The sequence below is a fragment of the Ruditapes philippinarum genome, unplaced genomic scaffold, assembly GCF_026571515.1.
Source record: "Ruditapes philippinarum isolate M1 unplaced genomic scaffold, ASM2657151v2 ctg2253_1_1_1_1, whole genome shotgun sequence".
In the NCBI taxonomy this organism is placed as follows: Eukaryota; Metazoa; Mollusca; class Bivalvia; order Venerida; family Veneridae; genus Ruditapes; species Ruditapes philippinarum.
The window spans coordinates 258,263-268,536 of record NW_026852746.1 but is presented as its reverse complement, the minus strand read 5'-3'; the positions used below and the strand labels follow the sequence as shown (position 1 = coordinate 268,536).

The window sequence follows — 10,274 nt, the reverse complement described above, 5'->3', positions numbered from 1 at the left end:
ACAACCAACTTTGGAAATTATTGGATCTTCTTTATCAGTAACAGAAGATGAAAATTGGTGTGTCATTTTTATAATGTTCAAATTAAAACCTCGATTTCAACTCAAAAGTTATAAAATGTAAGAGCGTTTTTAGATAACTCTCTAGGCATCTCTCTGGATCTACTACATACTGGTGCAATATAAGAAACTCTGGGCATGTCATGATTATCTACAATCTACTATAACTAGATTGAAAGACAGGTACTGAGCACACTTTGCCTTTTCTGTTAGCTTCCATGTTTTACAATCGGTTAACAGTTTTTATGATAATGAATTTAGCATCAATGCCAAATATTGTCATGATTGCAAAAAAAGTAAAAAGAAAAAATAAATGGAGCAAATATTATTTCTAAATTAAATTACAAAATGTAGTTATGCCTAAATAAAATTATAATTGTGATTCAATTTAAGTGTCAAACTTAACAATATTGTCACAGGTACAATACGACTAGTCAAAAACTATAGAAACTATAGGCACAGTCGCCCTACACATGTTTAGTTACGTGTATACACAAACGCAAACACTCGCCCACACGTACATTCTGCGCGAACACATACCGGACGCATGCGCAAACTATCATTTACATTTATGCTAGGATAATCACACGTACATTAATGCTTGTAAACATGAGCATTTGTATCTTATCAAGTGCTCATAATGTCTTCTCCTTCCTTACAAACAAAAATCAAGTACGACTGATCACAATAAATGTATACAATATATACATACGAGCAATAATAAAGCACACCACCTTAAAATATTGAAGTTTCATAAAAGTTCTTTATAACCGATATTTACATGTCACAATTTTAATATATTTTATACTTTTTTGGGTCAACATAACATTCGATCAAGGTTCAGTGTCACTCATATCAAAACTAGACGTTATACATATAATACACTTTGTACTTTTTAAGTTATCGTAGCATGATTATCTGCTAACATAATATTGTCATACAATTAAAGCAGTTAAATTTTGTTCACGTGATCAATATGTTACTTGTAACTTCTGTAATTTTCTCTTGCCATTACATGCGTTTGATACAACAAGAAATGATTTGTCTCTTGATATACAGATTGTTCTTGGATATTCCATATCCGTCTTGTGTGACGATACGATTCTACCGGTTTGAGAAATCTGCACAATGGAGTGTGTGTTTTTACTACAAACAAAAATAGTGTCCAATGGTCCAACTGTCACACCACGTGGCTCCTGTATCTTATCATCCTTCACCACGACTCTCGTGTTTGTCTTGGTATCATATATGTACACAGTATGCTCGTATTTATCTGTGAGTGTCAGTTTCTCAGTATTCCTATCATAAGTACACGCACTTGCTTCTATTGGATATATCTTTTTGGGGAAGTTTGCATTGATATCTTTTTCATTTCCTGTTAATGATATAATACGAACTGGTCTTGAATGGTCATATGTTCCTCCGACAAAATTTTCTTCATCGTTTACACATATCGAGTCATATTTTGTGGTTACCATTTTTGTTCTATTTAAAATTATCTGATTTGATTTATTTACACGTAAAATGTCTAACCTCAATGCATTTCCACTTGTAATCATTACTGCCTCATCAGATATGGCAACAACAGATAGTGGCTTGTAAGATAACTGATATGATCCTAGTTTCTCAAGCTTCTCATTGTATACTAGGCATTTCTTGTTTGTATTATCCACAACAACTAGTCTACCATCTGGTAGAAAATCTATCCCTGTATAAAACGGTTCGCCTTCGTCATCTTTACTTTGCTTTAAATCAACACAGCATACCGGTGTTATATTAATTGCTTTGTCAACAGGTGTTATAATGCCGGCAGTCTCTGACAGATGTGATCTCAAACTCAGTTGTCCTGAAACATAATCAGCGAAAGGAAGTGGTGGCAGGTTAAATACTTCGTCAAACGCAAAGTTTACCGTCATTGTCTCTAAGCCTTTGCATTCTGCATCGACATTTGTGTGAAGTAAGTTGATCTCTTCCTTCATTTTCTCCTCCACAATAAACTGCTCAATCGAAGTTCCATTCTCATATACTTCATCAATTGTTTTTAGACACGTTGTTATATCGGCTAGATACTTCTCGTTCTGTGTCTGCTTTGTTGTAAGCTTTACAAATGTTTCTGTCTGTAAAGATTTAGCTTGTTTAACAATGGACATTTCTAATTCGTCGAACATTTTATTTACTTCATCCCGCCTTTTCTTTATTTTTACTGGTATGTCTGTAACATCTTCTTCAAGTTTCCTTTTAGAGCAGACTACGTTATTTATAATTTTTTCTGCCTTCTCTTTAACTTCCTGTAATTTGACCTTTGCATATGACCTTTTACGGTCTGACTCAACGACAGCCTTGACGTCTACAACACTTTGACATTTACGGTGATTTACAATAGCGCAAGTACTGCAACAAAGCTTTTCCTCATCTTCACAAAAATACTCTAAATCCCTCTGATGCAGAATACATTGATCTATACCTTTCATATCAAATTTTGTTTGTGCGATGTTTGAATCATTCGCATCCACTAATGTGTGACTTCTCAGGAAGGTGTGTGTTTCATGAACTTTTGAACAATCCATACACTGAAATTCGTTACAAGTTCGACAAAAAATATTGGCATCTGTTATTGTATCCATATTCAAGCATGGCTGACACAAGGACAGTTCATGATTTGCATTGCTATTCCGATTGGCAGCCATTTTAGTTCATATATTTTGGTTTGCTTTTTTGATCGTGTGTTGTATTATAGTCGTTATCATTAGATCACCTGACCTCATCAATCACAGAATGTAAAAATGGAGATAACGCATTTGATCTTATTTAACAACTTAGACAAATTTCAATTTAAAGCACAAGTTTATAGTCGTGAATGATTTTTATTCCTTAATTCTTAATGTTCTACCATATAAATTTCATGTACGTAACAAAGAGCAATCTTTACACATACAAGTAACAGGTTAACTTTTATGAAATTATATAAGAAGTTAAACCGTTACTGCACTAAGGTGACGATGTATAATAAACTATATATGAGGAAACTTGGATTGAAAATATCAGAAACATATTATCTTTACATATACTAGTAACTTGTTAACATTAGGTTTTATTTTCTAGACCAATCTTAAGGCCCCAACAGACGGTAGGATTTTGAAGTACAACACCAATTAAAACTAGGATGTACTGACAAATCTTAATGTGTGAAGGCTACTATTTCTTGATTTCGGAAACCTTAAGTCTAGATGTAAGGGATAGGACATGTTCTATTTTGAAAATCTTGTCGTACAGATTTTTACAGACCTCCCACAATGACAAGTAACAGATAACCAAATTATCTCCTGATAATGGGGTGTAATGAATGAAATTCCAGAACAATTAAGGCTAAAAGGTAAACATCGTAGTAAAATGGGGTACATGTAAAAATGATGTTGAAAAACTCTTCAGGAGACCCAAAGTTGTGTTATGTTCGAATCCCAAATTATTCCAAAAATGATTATGTCACGACATTGAATTGTTCTCTAATTAGGGGAGGGGAGACAGTTTGGAGGCCGCCAGATAGCTTAGTCAGTAGAGCCGCAGTACGGTATTCCGAGGGTCCCAGGTTTGAGTCTCAGTCAAGCTTCACATTAAAAACAAAATATATATATAATTATATTTTTTTTAAATGGAGATGTTTCAATCATTACTCATGGCGAAAAAAGTATTTAGTGAGTAAAGTATGTAAAGGATCAATGTAAAGGGATCCTTTTAAGGGAAAACCTCAGATGATTCTTACAGTGTAGAAATCCTACCGTTTGTTGTGGCCTTTAACGTTTTCTCTGTATTAATGAAACTTTAAAAATGCATAAAGATTCAAAATAACAATAACATGACTGCTATTATGAAATGTTGCAATGCCACATACAGGTAAACTGGCCATACAAAAAAGGAATGGTTTTGTCGAGCTTTCGTGTCATGATATGAATATTTTGTATTCTCTTGTAACTGTTTTACTGATGATACTTCAACATCTACTGCTGCGTCTGTAACTTCTACTTTTGTTACTGCTTCATATATTACCTCTTCTACTACTACCCCAATCACCAAAATCAAGACCACTATATTTTTTAATTCTGCCATATTTATGTTCACTGGAAAGTAGCTGCGGGTATCTTAGAGTTGTAAAAAAATCATTTTGTATTTTTCTTGCGCTTTTATTTTGTTTTATCATTAGTTTCGAGTTTGGACTCGCGTGTTGTTTAGTATTGTTTTGTATAAAAACGTATATGTGAAAAGATATTTTGTATAAATGGCTTATGCGAAATTAACCATTTCATTTAAGGTAAACGCCAATAACGTAACATATAACCGAAATATTACTCAAAACATTCATGATCAGTTATGAAGCAATGTCCCTTTGCTTTCCCTTTCAAATCTATTCCTAACTGGTTACTTCTTCATTCAATGTCTGGAAACAAATGTCCGACTAAATATCGGATCGCCCGAGTCACAATCGAATGCTTCCTCCGTTTACACGGCAATAGAAAGTATTGAGATTGCTGGTTCTCCGGAAGAAAACAAAAAAGATGGAACCCATTAAACGGCAAAAGTGTCCGTTCAACGACAAACACCCTTTTACATTACATAATATTACATTATCCTTTATGTACAGGCTCAATCAAACCGAGTCTGAAATTTTCATGTTAATTTGTTGTTGTTAATGTTTAGGGGGAGATCACCCTTTTCCAGATTTTTTAAAATCTTTCTTTTTAACTTACAAATCTCATTTGAATTAAAAAAAAAATTGTCAAATCTACTAAAGTAAGAAGATGTTAGATATATGCATTTCTTTCACAACATCAAATCCCGCCTTAAAACAGAGCTGCTTATACACTGACATACCGTATAATGTATAAATGCTTGAAAAATAGTATCACTTATTTAGTGTAAGAATTCTGTCCCGCTTGCGATAGAATGCCGCGCTACAAGACTGTCGCAAGTTAATTGGCTTGTTTTTGAGTAAGCGATAGAAATGGCAACCAAATATTGATAGAAACTTTAGGTCCTTTAAGCCCGAGAAATGCTTTTATTTTTGTTTTACTGGTTAAGATACCAAAAAGTTACTCATCGGCCAATAACCTGATCAATCTTTTGCTTTTGTTGCTATTTGGAAACTAGTACAGTTCTTTCGTATTAGTATTTTGTATGTTAGTACAACTACTATTTTATTTTTATTTTGCTACTTTGATGAAATTCAGCGCCTATTTGTGAAGGAGATGAGCATCTAAAGTGCTCTAAAACCGTTATTTCAACGATATATAAATATCATGTTTGTCCTTTCTGAAGAAGAAAAAATATTTATTTCTGAGGCTAAATGTACCTTTATCACATATTCGCAACAACGTAGAATTAATTTGTGTAAAATGATATGTGAAGACCATGAGATTCATTTATTTTATTTTTAAAGCCTATGTGTTAATAGAGCGATAAACTTATAACTCTGACAATTTAGGAAATAATTTATAGTTCAGTTTCTCCTCATTTCAATTTCCTGTAAATACTCATTTTGTTAATAAATCTTCCGTTGTGGGGCTTTTAAATATCCGATAGAAAATCTCTTTTTAAACAAATAATCTGTTTTTTATTCTAAAAATATCGTTACTTCCGGCTCGAAACGAGATTTTCAATGAACGGTGATGATAAAACTATCTTACGCCAGGTAAAAAAAATAGATAACATTATCTTAACAAGGATTTCTTTGTATACATTTCCCAAACAGCTCAGCTCATTATTTTAGATATGAAAAAAAAGAAACAAAACAAATTCAGCAGTAGAAGTTGACGACAAGGTACGTTTGATGAGAAACTGAAACGATGTTAAAATGGTAGGACAGAGCTTTTAACAATTTGTTTGTATCCTTTCAAAATCTCTAAATATAGATAGATGGTGATGTTTCATCAACTTATATCTCATGATAATGAAAGTACAGATCTCTTAGAAGCAAGTCCTGATTCACTATGATGACCCATGGTTATTACCAAAGTTATGTTATTACCAATAATGTCATTGAAGAGAGCCATATACATTTGACAATAGGCCACATTTTGCCTATTTCATTTGTTAATTGTTAAATCATAACAGATTGATGGAAATTTATTTATTATGCAAAAGCGAATATTTACACTAAAATCAATTTCTTATCTATGAACATGCACAGTTAATTATCGTATAATTATAGAGCAAATACAGTTCTGAATTAACTATAATAGTAATTGATCTACCATATAAAGTAATAAAATTAAAAACGTTAAACAACAAAAAAAACAAACAACAACAACACTCACAGACGCACACACATACATGCGCGCACACAAACGCGCACGCAGACACACTGGTACTGTTGCACAAATTTATGTTCACAAGCACGTTTGTATACACGAGAAAGGCGGATAGACATATGAATCGAACAATTTGCATGCACACGCGTTTGCACCTATAACGTTACTAGTTTCTAAGTTGTTTAAACAGAAAGCTACCAAGTACTTGGCATCATTCAGTATGTAGTATAAATCATTACACTATATTCATAGTAGGTAATCAGAACATGGTGATATCTATTGCTAAATCTGATACAATTTTGTCGAATTGAAACCATAAATATCTGACAACGTGATCAATATGTTATTTTCAACTTCTGTAGTTTTCTCTCCAAATTATATGCATTTGATACAACAAGAAATGATTTGTCACGTGACACACATATTGTTGTTGGAAATTTCAAGTCTGTGATGTATGATGATAAGATCCGACCGGTTTGAGAGATCTGTACAATGGAATTAGTGTTTTGGCTACAAACAAGGATAGTGTCAAAGGGACCAACTGCAGCACCACAGGGCTCCTTTATCAGGTCATTCTTTACTACGACTCTCGTGTTTGTCTTGATATCATATATGTAGACAGTATGGTCGTATCTATCTGTGAGCACCACTTTCTCACTATTTCTAATGTAAGTACAAGCACTTGCTCCTAAGGGGTATGTCTTGCTCGGAAAGTTGATATTGAAATCTTTCTCTTCACCTGTTGTTGCTATAATACGAACTGGTCGTGGATGTTCGATAGTCACTCCAACAAAATGTTCATCATCTTTAATGCATACCGAGTCATATCTTGTTGTCATTGTGAAAGATCTATCTAACATTATTTCATTTGATTTATCCACACGTAATATGTCTAACTTATATGATCGACCTCCCGTAACCATCACTTTCTCATCAGATACAGCAACAACTGATTGTGGTATCGAAGATAACTGAAACGATCCTAGTTTTTCAAGCTTTGTATTGTACACCAAACATTTCTTATTCTTATTATCTACAACAACCAGTCTACCATCAGGCAAAAAATCTATCCCTTTATAAAAGGGCTCTTTTCCTTCGTCCTGCATTAAATCAATGGTACATACTGGTGTCAGTTTTATTGCCTTCTTCTCAGGTGCTATAGTGCTTGCAGCTTCTGGCAGATGTGACTTCAATGTAAGATATCCCGGAACATGAACAGAGATAGGTAGAGGTGGAAGTTTAAGTGTTTCGTCAAACTCAAAGTTCACCGTCATGGTTTCTAAGCCTTTGCACTCTGCATTGACTTTTTTGTAAAGAACATTGATATCTTCCTTCATTTTTTGCTCCACTATAAACTGCTGAACTGAAGTTCCGTTCTGATTCACGTTTTCAATTGTATCCAGACACGTTGATATATTGGCTAAATAGTTATCGTTCTGTATTTGCTTCTTTGTGAGCTTTCCAAATGTTTCTGACTTGTATGAGTCAACGTTTTTAACAACAGACCGCTCCAACTCATCAAACATATTGTTCACTTCATCCCGCCTTTTCTTTATTTTTACTGGTATATTTTGAATATCTTCTTCCAGTTTCCTTTTAGAGGAGGCAACACTGTTGCTGATAATTTCTGCCTTCTGTTTCACTTCCAGCAATTTGACTTTAACATTTGACTTTTTACGCTTTGATTGTTCGACAACCGTCTGGACGTCTACAACACTTTGACATTTACGATGATTAACAATAGCACAAGTACTGCAACAAAGCTTTTCCTCATCTTCACAAAAGAATTCTATAACTTTCTGATGATGGATACATTGATCTATTCCTTTCATATCAAACGAGGTTTGTCCCGTATCTGCTTCATTCGCATTCACTAATGTGTGACTCCTTAGGAAGGTATGTGTTTCATGAACTTTTGAACAATTCTTACATTGAAATTCATTACATGTTCGACAAAAAAAAATTGCGTCCGTTTTTTTATCCTTATACAAGCATGGATGACACAACAGTTTCTTTACTAATTCTTTTTCATTTATATTACTTTTACACTCAGCCATTATGGTTATAATGTATATCGATCGCGTCAATAAACACAAAGATTGTGTGTGTATCTGATCCTTGTCGTTATCACCCGATAATCATTTATTTCAAGTTTGTATGAGTCGAAATTTTGATAAAATATTTTACCGTATCTAGTAACGTCGGCATTTATCGTAATCAAACAAAAGATAATGATTTAAAACACCGTATTTGTTCTACTCTATGCATTTGACGGACAAGTCTAACGTTCAAATTTTACATACATGTATGCTATGTTTATTAAAAATGAGGATGATTATCGTTTGTAAAATACCACCAACATTAAAGCTACATTAAATAAAAATGTAAAAAAAATTGCCGTCGGCCTAAAAATCAAACATTGTACAGTTTCATTAACCTGTTTAACAGTATTGTTGTAAATCTCATCAAAAAATTGTTCAAAAAATAGGATTTTAAACGGAAAACCCCATGGTAACACTAAAGTTCGTATACAAATTTTAACATGCAAATGAAGACTATATAATCAGCTCGTGTATGCGCTACGTCACAGTTTTATAGTTGCTATCCGGGGCACAGCAAATATGATATTTTCTTGTGCAAACACACTTTAACGGTTTCAACTTCATGGTGCACTAAGCGTGGGGTTCAGTGAAAGTAATCATCTCTTAAAAAGATTAAATTTGTATGAAAACATCCGTTACAGTGCGGAAATATACCGTTAAATTAGGACTGATACTTATAGTCATGTTTGTTGATTCAAGATTGATATACGGATGATCCAAAGGCGGAGTATCTCATGCAAACAGAAATTGTACATCCCATTTCGCCACAATGAGGTTACCCATTTTTATGCTAATAAAGCTCATTTTGGTTGTCTGGACACCAAAATAAGACATGGAGTCGATATAAAACCCAATTTATTTATGAAATGTCGCTATTTAGTTTTTTATGAAATTTATTAAATGTAGCTTTAAATGTAAAGTTTTTTACTCTTGCCGATTGTATTATTGCTTTATTGCATTTTTAAACTGCTAATAATTTAATATATAGAGGATATTGAATGAGTGTAAGTTCAATACTGAATTTATTGCACGAGTTGAATAAAATTATATTATGCGAGCCTCTGGCGAAACATACCAAAAATAAAGACCGTTTAAGGTGAAATAAGAGTCATATTTCATTGACGCGCCTATAGTATAACGCTAACATTTAGCGCGTCTTTACACTATGTTTGTATAACGCTAATGATGTCACGTCAAAATATATGCACGGCCGTGCAATACCATATTTACGGAGTCGCAAAATCTAATTTAAAGAATATTTTAAACAGTTAAATGGTTCAACATTTTATAGAAAGGACTTCATATGTAAATGTCTTGTATCGGAATATGTTGTGTTACTTTACTAACACATGTATATACAACTGCAAGATGATGAAAATTACTAAATACATTGTAGGTATAACTAAGAAAATAAATAGCAGGACTGTGTTTCAGTGAATATAAACACACTCTTTCATCCTATCCTAGAACCAACCAGTACTTCACAACGAGTGTAAAGTATCTTGCAACGGCTTGTCCCTGACGGAGTTTAAACCCACTCGGCTGGCGAAACTTAGATTAATATTCCGACTCAGCAATCCCATTTACGTCTAAATGTAGCAAAATTGCGAATTGAAAAACTAAAAATTTTATTTTACTTTTTCTGCCAAACCATTTTGCCATGATCTAAAATTGTTTTTTTAAACATCTTTAAATTGCGAAACTCCCTTACTGCTGCTGATACTTCAACTTCGTTTGCTTCTTCTGCTCCTGCTAATTTTACTACCACAATTACCACTAGTACCATTGTAATGACCTCTGGAAAGTAGTTAAA

At 33.4% G+C, this 10,274-nt stretch overlaps 2 protein-coding genes across 2 annotated transcripts; both read right to left on the bottom strand.

The window, feature by feature from the left end:
- Positions 1-1,028: 1,028 nt before the first annotated feature.
- LOC132723310 (uncharacterized) lies at positions 1,029-2,744 on the bottom strand. Its single transcript, XM_060707990.1, has one exon. The coding sequence runs from the start codon at positions 2,742-2,744 to the stop codon at positions 1,029-1,031; it is 1,716 nt and encodes a 571-aa protein (XP_060563973.1).
- Positions 2,745-6,027: 3,283 nt separating this feature from the next.
- LOC132723382 (uncharacterized) lies at positions 6,028-8,497 on the bottom strand. Its single transcript, XM_060708091.1, has one exon. The coding sequence runs from the start codon at positions 8,414-8,416 to the stop codon at positions 6,695-6,697; it is 1,722 nt and encodes a 573-aa protein (XP_060564074.1). The 5' UTR covers positions 8,417-8,497; the 3' UTR covers positions 6,028-6,694.
- Positions 8,498-10,274: the final 1,777 nt, after the last annotated feature.